The sequence below is a fragment of the Phoca vitulina genome, unplaced genomic scaffold (genome assembly GCF_004348235.1).
Source record: "Phoca vitulina isolate PV1807 unplaced genomic scaffold, GSC_HSeal_1.0 scaffold29, whole genome shotgun sequence".
In the NCBI taxonomy this organism is placed as follows: Eukaryota; Metazoa; Chordata; class Mammalia; order Carnivora; family Phocidae; genus Phoca; species Phoca vitulina.
This window is the reverse complement of record NW_022589732.1, coordinates 3505994-3525546: the sequence shown is the minus strand read 5'-3', so window position 1 is coordinate 3525546 and position 19553 is coordinate 3505994. Positions and strand designations below refer to the sequence as shown.

The window sequence follows — 19553 nt, the reverse complement described above, 5'->3', positions numbered from 1 at the left end:
ACATTTTAACAATACTTGCTCTTCCAATCCATGAGCATGGAATATCTTTCCATTTCTCTGTGTCATCTTTCATCAGTGTTTTATAGTTTTCAGATTACAGGTCTTTTGCCTCTTTTGTAAAGTTTATTCCTAGGTATTTTATTGTTTTTGGTACAATTGTATATGGGATTGTTTTCTTTATTTCACTTTGCACTACCTCATTATTAGTGTATAGGAATGCAACAGATTTCTGTACACTGATTTTCTATCTTGCAACTTTACCGAATTCATTTATCAGTTCTTGTAGTTTTTTTGGTGGTCTTTCAGATTTTCTATATATAGTATCATGTCATCTGCAAACAGTGAGTTTTACTTCTTCCTTCCTAATTTAGATGCCTTTTATTTCTTTATGTTGTCTAATTGCTGTGACTAGGACTTCCAGTACCATGTTGAATAAAAGTGGTAAGTGGACATCCTTGTCTTGTTCCTGCCCTTAGGGGAAAAGCTCTCAGTTTTTCACCATTGAGTATGATGTTGGCTGTGGGTTTTTCATATAAGGCCCTTATTATGTTAAGGAATCCTCCCTCTAGACCTACTTTGTTGAAGGTTTTTATCATGAACAGATGCTGTACTTTGTCAAATGCTTTTTCTACGTCTATTTAAGTGATCATATGGTTTTTAATCCTTTCTCTTGTTGATGTCATGGATCACACTGATTGTTTTCTGAATACTGAACTATCCTTGTATCATGGGAAGAAATCCCACTTGATTGTGGTGTGGGATTTTTTTAATGTATGGTTGGATTCAGTTTGCTAATATTTTGTTAAGGATTTTTGCATCTTTATTCATGAGAGATACTGGTCTGTAGTTCTCTTTTTTTGTGGTGTCTTTACCTGGTTTTGGTATCAAGGTGATACTGTCCTCACAGAATGAATTTGGAAGTTTTCCTTCCTCTTGTATTTTTTTGGTATAGTTTGAGAAGAGTAAGTATTAACTTTTCTTTAAATGTTTGGTAGAATTTGCCTGTGAAGCCATCTGGTCCTGGACTTTTGTTTTTTGGGAGTTTTTTGGTTACTGAGTAAATTTCATTGCTAGTAACTGGTTTGTTCAAATTTTCTTTTTTTTCCTGCTTTAGTTTTGGTAGGTTACATGTCTCTAGGAAATCCAACAAGGAGACATCCACCCAGCAGTAAAGAGTCTGCCACATGTCTTACTGAGATCCACCTGGCTGTGTCCAGTCTGCCATGTGTCTAAGTGAGACATCCATTCAGCAGTGACCAGCCTGCTGCCTGTCTCACTGAGACATCCACTATGTCTCATTCAAGGAAGCAACGTCTACCCAGCAGTGACCAGCCTGCCACGTTTCACCCCTAGAAGCAGAAAACCCAGTGCAACTGGGTGTATAGCAGGACCACTTATTTATTCTAAGAGTTTTACTTCTCAACAGGATTGGCCACCAATCCTCAATGTAATACCAGCATCCCATAATTACCATGAGGAGACATCCACCCAGCAATGAAAAAGAAAGACTTAGAAGTCTGCACTCTGTTCTAGGGAAAACATGTGGTGGATCAAATGAGCTGCTTATGGGGAGAACTTCCCAGAGAGTCACCAATGGGCTGATCTTCCCCCAAAGTATCTTGGTTTCTCCTGGTGACAGTCTAAAACCACTGTGGGGGCTTGGGGCACTGTATGATCAGTCTTACGTGTGTGTTCCCAGCAAGCCACAAATAAATTATCATGGAGAAGATTTCCTCTATGGGGACTACTACATGAGGAATAACCTCTGACACTTCCCTGGGTTCTTAGTCACCTAAAAACACTTTCTGATGGGAAGGAACAAGTGTCCCTTTTCTTTGGAGCTGAGTGATTCAGTCTCTTACACCAGCTAACAGCCTTAAGAAAAACTGTCCAAGAACTGAACCAGAGAGTCTTACAATTAAAGTGAGAGTAAAGTTTCAGAGCCAGCTAAAGCAATTCAGAGCATAGGGAATGAATAGGGAGCGAGAATAGTGAATGAGAACAGGTCCCATATCAGTTTTCCCAGTTTTCCTTTTCCCCAGAGAATAGACCAGTTACACAGAGGAGCACATAGACAGAAATTACATCAGCATCAAACCAACTATGTTTCACAGAGGAGGAACTTACCAATCCCCAAAGGTCAAATTGTGCTGTGCAGACTTAATTTTGGGGTACAATTGTTCCTCTGAGGGTCATTTCATAATCACCAAGATGATGCAGCAACCCAGGTCCAAGGACCCAGAGTGGGTCCCACAGGACCAACCAAGTGGGTCCTTGCTTCATGCAGTATGGAAATCAAATGCAAGCTAAGAGGAAGTAAGAGCAGAGTTTACTGGAAGACATAGAGCAGATACAGCTGTAGCATCTGAAGACTCGGAAAGGAAAAGGAGCATGAGTCTCATCTTTGCTTGGGTATCTGGAGTTTTTATGGAGGACAGTGGTCTGGTTGTATGTGTCCTCTTAGGCATCCAGGAACTGATCGAACAAGAATGAGTCAATTTAAAAACTTTTAAAAATACCTACATATTCCTCATTGAGCTTGGGGCTCAAGAGGAGGCAAAGACAAGTAAAAAAACTTGCTAGCCTCAATAACTTAACATCTAGTGGAAGGAACAAACCAAGGGTGACTTTAAAACAAGAAAATAAAATAAGTGAGTCATAATAAAGGGACAAAAATAGAGACAGAACAAAGAAAACCTATAGAGAGGAGGTCCAGAAATGGACTTGGGTGAGTCTGGACAAGAATGATGGAATGAATCAGCAACAGGACACTTGGGGACTGGTTCTGTAAATATCAAGTAATTCACACAATAGTGCTTTGGGTGCAAGTCAGGGACTAGTTGGACCTAAGTGGGAAGTGGGCATTGGGAACATGTTGTGGGAGATCTCAAATATAATAACTGAATAAATATTTACTGAGTGATTACAAAATGCAAGATACCGCACAAGAGATCACAAATATTTTAGACCCTTGGCTGGTCAAAGAGTGACAGGCTGAAGAGTTTGTTCTTAATAATACAGGCAGTAAGGAACCTATGAAGTTTTTTAGCAGTGAAATGACAAGATAAAACTGTCCTTTAAGGAAGCACAATTTGTAGGAGGGTGAAAGAAAGAAAGGACAACAGAGGAAAGTTCAATGAAAATGTCTTTGAAACTGGTCAGGAATGAGGCATGGGGCTGCACTGGGTTCCTAGCAGCGTGCATGAAAAGAAAGGGGTGAATGCAACATATTGTATCTGGGGGACTAAAAGTGGGAAGAATAAATAGTATGATATCTGAAATAGATGACTGAAAAAAGAGAAAGGTGGTGATTCTCAGAGCCTCCCATAGCTGAGTCCTTTTGTTCAGAGTACAGTCTGTAAAAACCATATGTGGCACTCTTGTTACACCAATAAAAATAGAAGCATTGGAAGATGATGCTCATTTTAAGAAGGCAACATGACAAGTTTGATTTCAGTGGTTGAGTTTAAGGTGGAATATGCCTATCGAGGAAGAAATGTTTAGAAGGTAATTAGAAATGCTAGACTCAGAAAGGTCCAGTTTAAAAATGTTGGCTTAGGAGTCACTCCAAGTGTGAGAATGGATGAAACTGCCCGGAGCCAGAGCATGGGGAGAACAGCTGTGAATGGGGGATGGAAGAGGAGACTGAAAAGCAGAGGTAAAAAGCAGCAGCTCCATAAAAATCAAGAACTGTGAGATTTTGGGGGAGAGAGCGGGCAAATGTTTTCAATTCAACAAATAGTTATTTATCCTTCCATGTGAATGCGTTCCAGTGAATAAGAAGAGCAACAAAATGCTTTGCTATAGCTAATAAGATCACATCCCACATTTTCCATATTTCTTTCCAGGAGTAGAAAAATCCCAAAGCTAACACTTATTGGTAATGGTAAACAACTTAATGTTTGTATTTAATATTAGGTTATTATATTTTTATTTTTAAAAATCTAATTTAGACATAAAATGTGCTACTTTATTAGCTATCTTTTTGTAACCTAGGGTTAGCAAAGTAACCTAAACTAGGTCATTCAATTAGTTTATAAACTCAGTAAGAAAAAAATATTTTAGTACCTAATAGAATACCTTGCACCTAGTAGGCACTCAGATACTTGTAAATTGAGTTGTATGAACTCAGTTTTTAGATAGGACGGTATTTTAGTCCATAACACAGGACTATATATTTGTTAAATGTTTGTTGGTTATGTTTTTTATTATTAGCAGTAAAGTAAAATTATTCCTGTACTGTCAGCTCCATTAGACTGTAAATTCCTTAGGGACAGTCATTCAATCTTTTACTTCTTTTTAGAATTCTGCAGATCCTAGTTATGTCAACATAGGTTGTTAATCGGCTGTCTGAATTCATCTGTATCATCTGATGACATTATTAGATGATGGAGATGATAAATAGTAAGACTTGGATTTGGAGGACTCGAGGGTTTGACTACTGATTAATTTTGTGACTTATAGCAAGTCATTTGAACCTAAGTTGAATTCATGTTAAAAAATCATTTTTAAATGTTTTAATACACAAAATTGCTGTCATTATTAACAAAAATATGCATGAAAAGTACATTGTACAGACATTCAGATCAATTTTATTTGATGTGAAAATTTTCTGGATAGAAGAACTGTATGAAAGGGAATACAATAATCTTAAACTTTTGTACAATAATAATTCTAGCTAAGATGCCTAATATTAGTGCATTTTTTACTAAAACTTGATAGTTTAAGATAATCATCTTGTAGGAAGGTTTGCCTCTGGTTTTTGTTTTGTTTTCTTTTGTCTTAAATTGGAATTCCTGAACCTATTTTAAACTAGTGCTCTTTCTTGTTTGTTTATATACCGCCTTGCACTTGAAAGGATACAAGGTGGTAAAAAGTCTTTAATCTTTCAACACATATATTCTGACATATAAAAATTAAAGATACAATACAAATTTCATGAATAGGCTAATAAAGATGTGATATGTAATCTGGTTTTCTCTGTAAAATTCCATCTCTGACTAGAAAAATATGTAAGCTAAACTTCATTGTAACTCATTTTACTCCACCACCTGTGGAGTAAAAGCAATTATTCCAGAAGCAATAAAATTGTAAGCCTAATATTATTTGCCAGATAATCTTTTCTCTGAATTTTTTCTCTTATTCACCTAAACTTTCCACATTGTATATGTCTTCCTTCTAGAATTTCAGCTTTTGGGGTATCTTTCTATCCATCACTGGTAGTATCTCAAAAGATTCTTAATAAATGTTCATTAAAAGAAAGATAACACAGTTCATCAAAGATGACTAAAAGGGTTTTCACAGTCATAGAGAACATAGACTAATCTACAATTTCCACACTTAGAAAGGCTCTTTTCAAGCATGAAAATAAATGAACTAAGGAGCAGCACTGTGTTGAGCCATGTCAGAGCCTGAGGCAAAAGGAAAAATCAGGACTACTGATTCTGTCTTTATTTAAATTTTTGATCCATTATGAGCTTTTTGTATTAACTTTCTTTTTTTAAATTTTATTTTATTATGTTAATCACCATACATTACATCATTAGTTTCTGATGTAGTGTTCCATGATTCATTGTTTGCATATAACACCCAGTGCTCCATGCAGAACGTGCCCTCTTTAATACCCATCACCAGTGTATTAACTTTCAATTTAAAAAAAATGCTTTCAACTGAAGTTTATCTTGACTACTGAATTTCTGGCATCCTTAAATTTTATGCCCAAAGAGACCGCCTTACTTGCCTCACTACAGTCCAGGACATGCTAAAGAGTCAATTTAAGAAAAAGAAAAATATTTTTAAAAAATTACAGATAAACGAAGGATAAGTGAAAACAAGAACTAGTTCTTTAAAGTAATGAATAAAATAGGCAAAAATATTTGGCAAACGTTATTAAAAGAAAAAATAAATATATGCCACATTCTATAGAGACACATTTAAAAATTACAAGACAATGTATGAGTCATCAAATTTGAACAGGGGTAAGAAAGAGAATGGAACTGACCAAACATAAACTAAACTGGAAGTCTACTTTTTAAAAAGTCACCATGCCCAGATATTGTACACTTGAAGTTCTACCTAACAATGGAGAACACATAAATTCTGTTAGTCTAATAATTACAGACTGTAGACAATTCATTTTTAAGAAGCTGGCAGAGTCAACACACAAAAATCTAAACTAGCACAAAATGGAAATGATAAACCAAAATCATTCATGAATTCAGATGTAAAAATTTTATTTAAATATTATCTTAGAAAGTTGAATCCAACAGCATACTAAAAGAAAAATAAACTATCATTATGACCAAATAAGGTTAATTTCAGAAATGCAAGGATGGATCATCACTAAACAACATACTTTTATGTCAAATTAAATGATAAAAAATGATATAATAATGAAATAATAAGCAGGCATTCACTAGAATTCAGCAGCAAAACTCTTAATAAAACATGAATAGAAAAAAAATAAACACAAAAAAGATTATTTGCCAAAACATCAGATTGAATGGTGAGAAACTGAAGTCATTCTCATGAAACCAGAAACTAAAAAGGGATTCTGGCTAGTAACATTATTGTAATTCAACACTCTATAGAGATTCTAACTAATATAATAAGAAAACTAAATATGTGGCTTAAATATTAAAAATGAAGAAATAAAGGAATCTTTATTTGAAGGTTACATGGTTGCATACCTAAGACACCTGACATTGTACTAACATGGTTTCAGTTAATAAGAACTTTGATAAGATGGTTACATAACACAAATATATAAAGGCCGATTGTTTTTCTCTATATTAGAAACTAATTAGAAATGGAAATGGCAGAAACTTGATTAACCTATACTTGGTTATAAATATAATAAGAAAGGTATAGGACCTACAGAAATTATAAGCTTTATCAAAAGTTTAATAAAAAAACTTAATAAAGGAGATTTATTGGAAACCTTCAAATTGAAAAAAATTAAATCCATCCCACATTATAAATCTCCATTTTAAATCTCAACTGTATCATTCTGGAACTTTATAAAATAATTTTTAAAAATTCTTATGGAAGAATACGTATATTTTCAAAAAGAAAAATAGTGAGAGGAACCTTTCCAAATTAGATATTAAAGCTAAACATAAAATAGTATGGCATTGACACAAGAATGGGCAAACTGGTCAGTGGAAAAGAAAAGGATATTTGAAAATATATCTGTAATAATATATATAAACTTTTGGAAATTTAAAAATACATATACATGTACACATACATATAAATTTATACATATACATGTATATATATATATATATATATATATATATATATATAAATGTTTGGAGTCTCTATTCTGTTCCACTATTCTGCCTATCCTTGTGTTCATTCACATATATATACACATAATGTGACAGTGGCAGTCAGTCCATTCTCAATGGGAAGAGAGAGGATGGTTTATTTAGTAAATGAAGCTGGCAGACTGATGGTTCATGTCTAGAAGAAAATAAAATTAGATCCTCATTTCCAATATATCAAACATATCTATCAGAAATTAATTTTAGCCATGTTAAGACCTAACTTTAGTAAAATAACACTTTATTTATTTTTGCAAGTCTTTTTTTTAACTTTTTTTATTATGTTATGTTAATTACCATACATTACATCATTAGTTTTTAATGTAGTGTTCCATGATTCATTATTTGCGTATAACACCCAGTGCTCCATGCAGAAAAAATAACACTTTAAATATTAGAAAAAGAGTAGAGATTACTTGCATAATCTGAAAGGGAGGCTGAAGAGAAGCAGGACTTTTAAAATAAAATAGAAACCCAAAAACCACTAGTAAAAAGAAAGACAAGCTCAAATATCTGTGAAATTTTCCACACCCACAGCCACTACTCCAGAGGTTCTAAATGTTTTATAAATAATACTACTGTATATTAACATTTTGAGCAATGTTAGTACTGTCTTAACAATATTTTATGTAATACTTTTGGCATCCTCCCCATGGTCCTGCTCAGGTTTTCCTACAGTATGTGCTGAAAATGGGTTCAATAAACATCTCTTGAGTGATATAGAAACAGAAGGACCCTGATCATCTTGCTGCTCAAGTTGAGCCCTAAGTGTTTCTCTCCAACCTGTTGATGATGGGGTGGGAGCTGTTTTCAAGGTTTGTTAGGGAGACCACCTAATGTAGAGAGAATCATCTGTGGCCATGTTGAAGATCTCCAAGACAAGACACCATCTTTCCACTCAAGATTATGTAAGTGTCCTCTTATCCTGATAAAGTCTCGAAGGCACTGAGTAAATGTCATCTATTAGGGAATGTGGTAACACTTCGAGACATTATTCAGAAGAAGCAACTGGGCAATAATCATTTATGTTTTCTTTTAGGTCTCTGATGTAAGTTGAAGTATAGTCCTTTCATATATGCTACTTAAATGATATTTCCCAAATAATATTTTTGAAGACACTAAGAAAGTCAGTTTATGAACCAACTACTGATAAAAGACTGATGATTAAATTCTAAGTATTCATTTATAAATTCATTTATAATTTAATTTGTAAACATTTATAAATTCCTTTCATTTGCAGATCTATACATAGTAAATATTTTCAGATCTTTGTCATTTTTGTTTAGTCTTATGCATTTATACAGATACCTCCCAAACATTTGGTCTTACTTTTTAGAGGGAGGCATTAACTCCCATGTTACTAAAGAACCCGGAATGTTAAATTCAGAAAGCTGGCAAAAAGAGTTTATGAAATGCTACAGAAAAAAATATCTTCCTGGACCTGCATCTCATGTGTGTTTGTTCACAGTTTCTCAATAACTTTTGGTCTATGATAACTATCTTTCCTGGCATACATCAGACCACCTGTGATTTTAATTAGTTATCATATTTTACTGAGTGCCTACTATGTGATTGGGATAATTGGTTCTTTTCGTTCTAGGTACTGGCAACAAATAAGTTGGGAAACCTCAGACTACTGGAAGCTTATGCTTTATTTCTGATTCACTTGGCAAGAAAAAAAAATATTTCACTACTGCTTGGCCAGGATGACTAGATGGTCTACTGGCTAAGTCAATTTGGATACAGAATTTATTAGAAATGACACCATAAGGGACTAGGCCTTGGGGGATCAACTCTGGAAATACTCTGATCTGAGAAGAACCTTCCAGTATCTAACTGAAAATCAGTAGCCTTGGGAGCATAGATTTTGAGAGAGGGGTCTTTGCCATTTTTTCCATCTAACCCCTAAAACACATCGTGGGCACAAATGGGCGGCCAGGAGGCCTTATCACTCCAATGAATGAAGGCCCTATGGATCCACTGGCTTCTCTGTGACCCACAGGAACTCTGCTTTCATTAGAATGGAAAATGGTGTTTCTAACATGCAGTGTATCAACCTGTTCATCTCAGTACAGGCTAAGTGAGTACAGCTCAGTGAGTCCAAATTCCATCTTGATTTCTTCAGTTTGTTACTAACCAGAAGATTAAGCATTTTCTGAATTGCTCGTCACAGGGAATACCTGCTCCTCCAAAAAGTTAACAAATGTACCCACTGACAGTGCTAAGATGGCAGATAATCACCAAAGGTCTATAACTCAATTCATCTGACCCATCCAAAAAACAAGTGATTTTCTTTTCCCCTGGGGCATGGCACTTCTTCGCATCTTCAAAAGAAAATTATGGGTATTTCTTTTTCTTTTCTTCCCTTTTTTATTTTTTAAAGTGCAGATTCGTTAAACCCAAATTATCAGAGTCTTCTTAGAAAGGACATATCTATATCTACATGGATAAGTAAGTATATGCAAGTGTACACTGACAATTGAGCATTTTCTTAAGTAAGTTTTTGTATATATTTAAATAACATGACTTAATTGGGAAATTATCTCTGCCACTTTTGAAATTGTATTACTTACATTAGAGATCACAAGGGATTAACTAGCTTAGTAACCAGTTTATCACATTAAATGTATTTTTAATGTATGCTAATTTCAAAAGGCTCATAGGACAGTCAGCCTGCTTTAGCCGTCTGCAATATTGGGAAGAATCTGGATTGGGAACGACTTGTACATATCTCCGGCAAGGCACTAGATTATTGGCTGTGTGTTTCTACATTTAGAAAATAGCAGTTAATATTTAGCTTCTGCACAAAAAAATGTTATTTAGACTAATAAGGGAGTTGAGCATTGCAATGTTAATTATACCATTATTATTCACCTTCAGTCTTAAAAAAAACTCAAGACAAAACTTCCTAGAACAACATGACGGACTCTGTGTGAAGATTTAAACATTTTCTTCTAGCTATATCTGGAATAGCAGATATGTTCTTAATTAAAATCTCAGGATACTAAGCTTATGAATAATTAAAGTTACCTAAAACCCGTTTATTACTGAGAGCTGGTGTTGGGAGGGGCCTAAAGATAAATCCTTTTTTCTTTCTTTCTTTTTCTTTTCCACATACAGGAAACCACTGGGGCCCAAGGAAGTTAAAAATAACTTTCCTAAAGAGACAAGTTGACCATGAGCAACTAAGCCATAACCAGAAGGTGGATTTTCCAGGGCCCCTCCTTTGTCCTATCGTGTATCTCTGTATTTAGAGAAGTGGTAAAATAATCAGGGAGACACCAAGCCCTGGCCTTCAAATATTAATCAATCTACTAACAATGAAGAGTTATTATTCCATGACACCTTTGAGCAATAGGAACTATGATCACTGCAAAAGAATTAGTAGCACTTTCCAAGATCCCCTTTCAAGTGCAGAGAATCCGGGAGAAGCACAGTGTTGTGAGGTCGCCGGGACCTGGAACCGACCAAGGGAGGAATTTCTACAGTTTCTACTCCAGGGAACCTCGAGAGGCGCGCCTGGGCAGGGGCGCGGCCGGCGGCAGGGCTCGGGGAACGCGGGGAGCTGCCCCAGCGACCCCCGCCCGCCTCCCGGACCCTGGCGCCGCTCCGGTCGGTTTCCTGCGGGGCCGCCAGTGCGCGCCGCGCTCCCAACCCGGGAGCGGGACGCCTCCCCGGGGCCGGGCCTCAGCCGCGGGCCCCGTGGGCCGGGGCGTGCGCTCGAGGGTCGCGGGTGCCGGGAAGGGGCGGCGTACCTCCGACTCGGGTGTGGTTCCCGCCGGGGTCGTCGCCGCGGGTGTCGTTCCCCCGGGAGTGGTCCCCACGGACATCCTCAGGATCTCGCCCCGGGGCCGCGGCCCTTCGTCGCCTAGGCAACAAGGGCGGGGCCGGCGGCGCGAGTCTGGGGAACGGATCCCTCCGCGAAGAGGCTTCCGGGTCGGAACTTGGGCCCCTCCGGGAGAGGGCAGGGGCGGGGGCGGGGCCGGGGCCGGGGCCGGGGCCGCGGCGGGGTCGGAGCCGGGGCAGCCGCAGGGCTACTCTGCGGAGATCCGTCGCAGCAGGGCTTTGAATCACCGGGTAGAGAAAGACTCATTCCTTTCAGTAAGAGTGAAAGCAAGAAGGAAAAAAAAGGCAATTTTAATAACAGCAATTTAAATGAATTAGTATGTGGGCAAGTGTCTAATGCTAACATCGCAAGTCCTCAATAAATATTAAAATGAGATCTATTATTGGAACTTGATCATTGATTGATTTTTGATATTAAGGACTTATTGTAATTTTAAGGCGATATGATGTTATTGTCCTGTTTAGAAGAAAAAAGAAGTGTCCTCTTAGAGATAAATACTGAAAGATTTAGTGATGATGAAGTGATACAATGTTTGCATTTACTCCAAAATAGTGAGGGGAGGGGTTTGGATTATTGAGTGGAGTTATGGTAGGTGAATCAAGATTGGGTACATGGAGGGGGCGGGGTCATTACATTACTCTCTATTTTAGGTACGTTTGAAATTTTCCATAATAAAAGCATTTGAAAATAATATATCTAGTGGCCATATTAGTATGACAACACCTGCTTTGAAAATTCACCTTGTATTTACCTGCGTGGGGTTGCTATGCAGAAAGTTGACTGTAAAAATCAGACGTTATGAAAGTGCTTCGGTTTCCCCATCTATAAAATGAGATGGTAACAGCATCTCATAGCATCAAGGACTTAACATGTTAATATACAGGATTTCATGTGTGAGGATTTAATATGTTAATATATGAGAATGTTTAGAACCGTGTCTGGCACCTATAAGCGTTAGGTGTTATTAGGGTTAGTATTAGTTTGTATTATGCTTCTCCTGACCTTAATCCACCTTGTACACAGCTGCCAGGATAATATTTCATCGTGGACCTCTTATATTTGCCCAGTGCCTTTCACGTCAAATTGAACACTTTAGCTTTACATAGCCTCATGATAATTGTGCCCAATTGCCTCACAGCTCAATTATGCGCACAGTTTGTACTGTCAACTTGTGTTCGTGAATTCTCCCGTTTTGTGTATGTTTGGTCAATCTTTCAAGTGAATGGTAGTGTCCTTTCCTTGATATCTTCATTCTTGAAGAAACTGGTTTAGTTCCTAATACAGAGTAGTCATTTAACAATGTGTCTCTGACTTCCAACCCCATTTAAAAAGAACTACATTAGAACTTCCTCAATTAGTGAAAATATAGTCGATTTATAGTGATTGCCAGAGTTTATACAAGAGCTACCACCTCACAAACTCATTACAATGCTTAATTATTTGTTTCCTTCTGATAGCTACTTCAAAGAAATTGAAAATAACAAGTCACCTTCTGCTAGGTGACAACTCTCCACATTCTTTAAATTTAGCATTTGGTAAAGTGCTAAAGCATTGATCTCTCTAAGCCGCAGTTCTTGTTTCCTCAAAAGTCTGATTTATTTTTCTGGCCTTTAATTGTCCTGCTATTTCTTTGGCAGTTTTTTTAGGGGTTTGTGCCCCTTTTTTGGACCTGATGGATACTTCATTAAAGATGGAATCAATTTTCACAGTGATGGGAGAGTTGCCTCAGAGAGGGGCAATTGTTTTGTAGGAATTCCAGTTTTACTGTATTTAATGGCGTAATTTATTGGAGAAGTCATTTTTGAGGAGGTAATTTAATTTTATGGGACACAAAATTGTTTGCCCAGTAAGGAGTGGTGTTGAAAGCCCATTAGCCTGAAGGTTACTTTTAATTTGCACAAGTTGAAGCTGATTTTAGCCTCCCACTTCTTTTGTAGGGAGGTGCCAACAAGGAAGACAAATCTCAGTAGGTGATGTGCTTTCTTACATGGAAAGGTCAGTTAAGTCTTCCTTCTCAGGTCTCTTTTGAAGATAAAGGCTTCTAACCAAAGGCTGTAAAATTCCATTTTTTATCTTATTGTTGTAGGATGGAAGAGAAAAGGAAACATATGGGTCTTGTAGTTTACAATTATTGTTTGAAAAGACCTTTGACTTTTACCACATCACAGTGAAATATGGGATAGCTCAATACTGCTATTTTGATCCATTGGATTGGCCCTGTTCTCATGAAAATATTCCCATCCCTATACCTGTAAACCTGTGCTTTTTACAAATAGAATCAGATTTTCTAGAAGAGAAGCATTTTCACAATTTTGCCAATTCAAGTATTGGATGTTTAAAATAGACCATACTTTTACATACCTGAGAAACATTTAGGAAAGGACTAGACAATACTATGATGGATGTTGATGGTCTAGTGTGGCAATATATGGCAATAAGCTCCGACAGCGAGATGTCAGTTGACTTCTTAAGTAGGGAAACATTTCATGGTGCCTGTGTTACTGGCTTCTTTTAAGTATGAATGAAGTTCTTTAACAACAAATGAAATAATGTCACTAATGTGATTAATGACATACTAGTAGTTCAAACAACATGATTCCTGAGGTCTTCAATCTTTTAACACTCGTGATGATCTTAAGTGGATCAAGCTGGAAAAATTCCAATTTGGCCTTTAAGTGGTTCTGAGACACCACAACGTTCTGTAGATGGAATTCAGATAACACGTCATATCTTAGCCTTGAAATACGTAAAAATTGTTAGATGTAGAAAGAAAAAATATAAAAAGCATTTAATTTGTGAGTAATTGCCTTCATTCTCTGTTACATATTTAATTTTAGCCAAGAAAGTATTCCAAGAGCTAATCAATTTTGAAATCCATTCAGTTTTCTTAGCCTTTACCTAATCTTCAAATCTGGCCTTCTTATTTCAATCAAGTGCCTTAATCTGTTCAAGTCATATGTGAGAACATTTTAAAGCCTAATAAAACATGTTTAGGAGATGGCATAGTAAACCTGTTGTACTAGTTTTAAGTAGTTTTAAGACTGACTAACTATGGGGGCTGATAATGATTTTCAGTAAACAGTTGATACAATTTTGACATTGTTCATTATCTGCAATTTGTCTTCAAAACTCTATACTCTCCATTGTGGGTTTATCTATTATTCTCTCTTTCTCCAGTTACTCCCTTTACAGTAGATCCTTATGCTCTTCAAATGAAAACTCCAAGTCTCTTTCCCTAATCAGAAAATACTCTTTTCCTAATCCAGAGACCACTTTAAGATAGTTTTGTAACTTGTTCTTTTTCTTCCTGATCAATTTATTGAAAAAGTGGGATCTTACTCCTCACCTCTCTTTAAACCACTCCATGCCCTTACTTCCTTTGCTCTCCTCAAGCTGTACCCCCTCAAGAGCTGCCACTAGGCTCTATCTTCCTTGGTATGTGGACATTCTCTGTTTGCCCTTCATATCCATTCTTTTCCTTCTCCACTCAGCCTTGTGACCTGGAAGGTTGACCATTATGGACTCCAACAGCTGGATTTACTACATTGCTTGCCCTCTGACCTATGGTTCATTTTGGCCAATGGAAACACCAGCAGGGGGTTGGAGGGAGGAAGAGTGAGGTGAGGGTCATTTATTCTCCCTTCTTTCCTCCCTGCAGGATAGTAGGCCGGAAGTACTAGGTTCCTACACCAAAGGCTTTCAAGGCCACAGCCCATCCCTTAGCTTCTCCAGAGCTATAGCTGTCTCTGGGTTTTGGTAACCCTCTCCCCTTTCCCCTTCAGGCCTCGAAGCAATAATGTCTCCCTCTTGTTCCTAGCCCCAGGATGGTTCCCCATCCCTTGCTGGTTTCCCTTATGTCTGCCCATATGTTTATAAATAGCTCCTTTACTAAATTTTCCTCAGTTCCCACCTTTTGCCATCTGTTTCCTGCTGGTATCTGGACTGATATCAGCAAAAATTAACTCCAGAACATTTAACACAAAAGACTAAGCCTGGCTTGCTCAACACCATTGTTGTCCACCATTTAGTTGTTTTGCAATGAGCAGTATCATCTACAAGACATCTTAAACAATTATTTAGGTAGGACTGCATCCCACCTTCGCCCATTCTCTACCCGGAGCAGCTGCACCCAAGTTCCACTACCCTCAAGATGGATGGCAAGTAGGGGAGTGTTGTAACTACCCATGGGACCTGTGTCATCCATGTCCTAAGCAGTTGTCTGTCTCAGACAGCCCGTATAAACTCCCGGCTCCCCAAATTCTAACCTCTGGACGCCAAGCAGACTATATAGTTCCCCTGTTGACAAAACTTCTTTAAAATTTGTCCTATAAAAACACAAAATAACAGATCACCTGGGCCTTGGTCCAGGTCCTGCTTTCTCCATGAATGGTGGGAAGTGTGGGGGAGGAGCAGTGCCTTCTTCTCTTCATGCTGATCCTGGCCCTGAATGTTTGACCTTTCCCAATAAAACCTCCCATGCCATGTGGTATGGAATTCATCTGGAAACCAGGAGGGCCACAACAGGCAGGGGAGTGGCTTGTGAGAATGCATGCGGTTCACAGCTTCACTCCTCCCAGCACATTTAGATTTATAATCTGTATTTGTACACAAGTCCTACTAATTATTTTCATTTACAAATTGTTCTTTATTGCAGCATTTATGCTAATAGTTTCATCATTCCTTTTATGCTTCAGTGAACTACTTTTGAATCATCGATCCGTATTTGCGGACTGGTAATTTAATGCCAAAACACAAGTTAAATCCAGGCAATGGCATACATATTAAGTGAAATGCTTCAGCTGACAAAAACTGCACCCTGTTTCCAGAATGTTAGCCAAGGCAGGCTGACCCAAATTCCTAAAGTGCAAGCAGAATCTTGAAACACATGATTTGAGTTAGCCATAAAGAATTTTTGTAAAAATCAAAATTCATCCCATATTTTACATTTGTGAAGTATGTATGATCAGAATAGTTGTATTGATGTTTTTCCCTTCTAGAACTGCCTAAAAGTGACTGGGTGCCACTACATTAATGTATTTAAATGTATTTTTGAGAAAGCCTCTCCTGGGGGATTCTGGGAAGTGCCTTGACTGGGCGGGCAAGCATTGCCTCCTTCTCTGCACTACTCCCACCCCATTCTACTTTTAAATATAGCAAGTCTAATTTTACCTGTTTTACGTAATAGCTTTCTTATAAATTTTGTTAGAAGGAAAGATTGCGAGCTTGAAAAAGTTTGAAAGCCACTAGATAATCTCTAAGGAATCTTCATCTCTGAAAATGCTATTACAACATAATTTCCCAAAGCATTCATTGTCTAAAATGTTCACTTTGGCAAATCGGCAATATTACTGTTATTAAACACTTCTGGTGTATATGCATGCTTATGATTCTAAGAAAGTAAAATAACATACATTATGTCATTTAATCATCTGAATCCACGTTTACAGCATTCCACATGGCATTGCTTTTGATCAAGAAAATTATTTTACAGCAAAAGAAGCACGGCAATGGGCCCACGCTCATTGGTCTTCACAATATTCCCCCTCATCCTGAAGTGGAGCATGTGATGGAACAGTGGAGTGGCCTCTTGAAGGCTCAGTCACTCAGTTTGAAGACATCAGAGAGGTGTCAATACCCGACAGGGCTGAGGCAAGTTTCTCCAAAAAGCTCTGGATGAGCATCCAGTATATGATGTTACTTCTTCCATAGCTAGGATTCCTGGGTCCAGGAATTGAGGAGTGGAAATGGTAGTGACAACGTTCACTATTACTACCCTAGTAAGCCACTAGCAAAATTCATGCTTCCTGTTCCCATGACCTGCTCTGCTGGCCTAGAGGTATTAGTTCCAAAGGGAGGAAGGCTTCTACCAGGACACATAACAATGATTCCATTGAACTGGAAGTTAAAATTGCCACCTGACCACTTTGGGCTTCTCATGTCCCTGAATCAACAGGCAAAGAAGGGAGTTATGCTGTTGGCTGGGGTGACTGATCCTTAACACCAAGAGGACAATGGGCTTCTATTCCATAATGGAGGTAAAGAAGAGTATGTCAGGTATACAGGAGACCCCTAAGTCCTCGCTTAGTATTGCCAGGCCCTGTGATTGAGGTCAATGGAAAACTACAACAACCCTATCCAGGGAGGACTACTAATGACCCAGGCTCTTCAGGAATGAAGTTTCAGGTCATCCCACCAGGTAAAGAACCATGATCCAGCTAAGTTACTTGCTGAAGGCAAAGGGAATACATAATGAGTTAGTGGAAGAAGGTGGTTATAAATGCTAGCTATGACCAAGATCAGTTAGAGAAACAAAGACTGTAATTGTCATGAGTATTTTCTCCTTATTTTGTTATGAATATATTTGTGTATGTATGTTTTCTTTCCTCTCTTTCTCTCTTATGTAACATAAGATGTGTTGACTTTACATTATAGTATTTATGTATTATTAATTTTACATCATGGTATTTAAGTTACAGGAAATCAAGGAGAAGACGAAACGTCACTCCAGGACTTTACCTTCTTTTCTGGGGAAGGGGTTGGTGCATTTTCAGTTGTACACAGGATAGTTGTATCATGTTAAGCAGAATTATGACAATGTTATTTTCTTTATTTGGAGATTAGGTACGGTTTAAGGAGATGCACACAGGTGCCAAGCTGACAAGGTGTGGACTTTTGACGGCTAATTTTTATATTTATTTATATTTATTTATTTATTTGAGAGAGAGAGTGAACACTAGTGGGGGGGGAGCAGTGGGAGAGGGAGAGAGCGATTCTTCTCACAACCCTGAGATCGTGACATGAGCCGAAAACAAGAGTCGGACACTTAACCACCTGAGCCACCCAGGCACCCTAAGCTAATTTTATGTGACAGCTTAATGGGGCCACAGGGTACCCAAGTATTTGGCTGAACATTATTTCTGGGTGTGTCTGTGAGGGTGTTTCTGAATGAGATTAGCATTTCAATCAGTAGACTGAAACAAAAGTGGATTGTCGTCCCTAATGTGGGTGTGGCATCATCCAATCCCATGAGGGTCTGAATAGAACAACAAGGTGGAAGAAAAAAGAATTTGCTTTCTCTGCCTGGCTGTTGAGCTGAAACAGTCTTCTTTTGCCCTTGGACTCAGAATAGGAGTTATGTCATTGGCTTCCCTGGTTGTCAGGTCTTTGGACTTGGACTTGACCATGGCTTTCGTAGGCCTTCATTTGCAGATGTCAGATGGTGGACTTCTTGGTCTCCATAGTCATGTGAGCCAATTCCTTATAATAACTGTCTCTCTCTCTCTCTCTCTCTGTATTTATACATATCCCATCAGTCCTGTTTCTCTGGAGAACCCTAATACAATGGTATTATTTTGTTTTACAGATGACGACACGGAAGCTCAGAGAGCCAACTGACCTAATGTCTGTGGCTAAGTATATAGCAGGCAGGCCCAAGTATGAACTAGTTCCTGTGATTGCACGGCCCACTCACTCTGCTCCACTGCGTCACACTATCTTAGCTGTGCTATGCACTCAAGAGCCTGGGTGGCTTGATGAGTTTCATCACTGGAAACTTTCCACCTACCCCTCCATGTTCTCCTCTCATCCCTGCCCTGCTTCCCCAGTACCTTCACAATAATTGCTAATTCATTAGTGTTTTACTCTGGGCAGGTCATTAACCAAGGCATATAGTCATAACTAAAGTGTGAGGTGATATGACTTAGCGCCTACTAAGGTATATTTGTATTTTACTAAGAGACTCCTTAAAGATGGAAAATTCTTTTGTAACTCAAATGCATGAGTTTTTGATAAAGGATTGCCAAGTTGTGGAGTTTATATTTTGGAAACAGAAGATCTCTTCTGGTATCTTCTTAGACCTCACCTAGAGACAGCTTAATTACATTTACTAGAGTCATAAGATATTGTGATTTCTTCTATACTCCATAGCATCTATTGCAGTGCTCTGGTAAGCATCCAATTAATAGGTAGAGCAGGATGGTGAAAATGTAAACAAATCAATAGAAAATATTCTTGTAGCTATGTTTATGCTTGATTCTAATGCAATAAATGGTATAATATTAAACATTATTTTTCTATTTCACCAAAAGGCTCAAGTGTGTCCTTTCAGATGAGATGCATTTTTGTGTGCCTCTAAGCTGGGTTAAGCATTTACACTACAGGAATTCATGATATCATCATGCAGCTTTCAGAGGAGTACACTAAGCTATCACAGAATTTTCTATGCCATTTTCTATTTTATTTTATAATAGAAGTCATTAACTTTTTTTTGAAAGAGCTGATTATCTCTATGTGCTGGGAAGCTAGTTCTGTAAAGAGTATGAGAAGATTATATGTGGTAGTTCCCAAACTCAGTGTCAGCTATTTGTAACTATTGGTTA

At 37.8% G+C, this 19553-nt stretch overlaps 1 protein-coding gene across 2 annotated transcripts in view; it reads right to left on the bottom strand.

Annotated features, from left to right (window-relative positions):
• The window catches only part of CABCOCO1 (ciliary associated calcium binding coiled-coil 1), a 152374-nt gene extending 141117 nt beyond the window's left edge, over positions 1-11257 (bottom strand). For both annotated transcript variants that reach the window (XM_032423545.1, XM_032423546.1), the window contains exon 1: positions 11084-11257. In XM_032423545.1, coding sequence (XP_032279436.1) covers positions 11084-11158 — 75 coding nt within the window. In that variant the 5' untranslated portion in view covers positions 11159-11257. The remainder of the gene's footprint in view (positions 1-11083) is intronic.
• Between the last annotated feature and the right edge of the window lie 8296 nt (positions 11258-19553).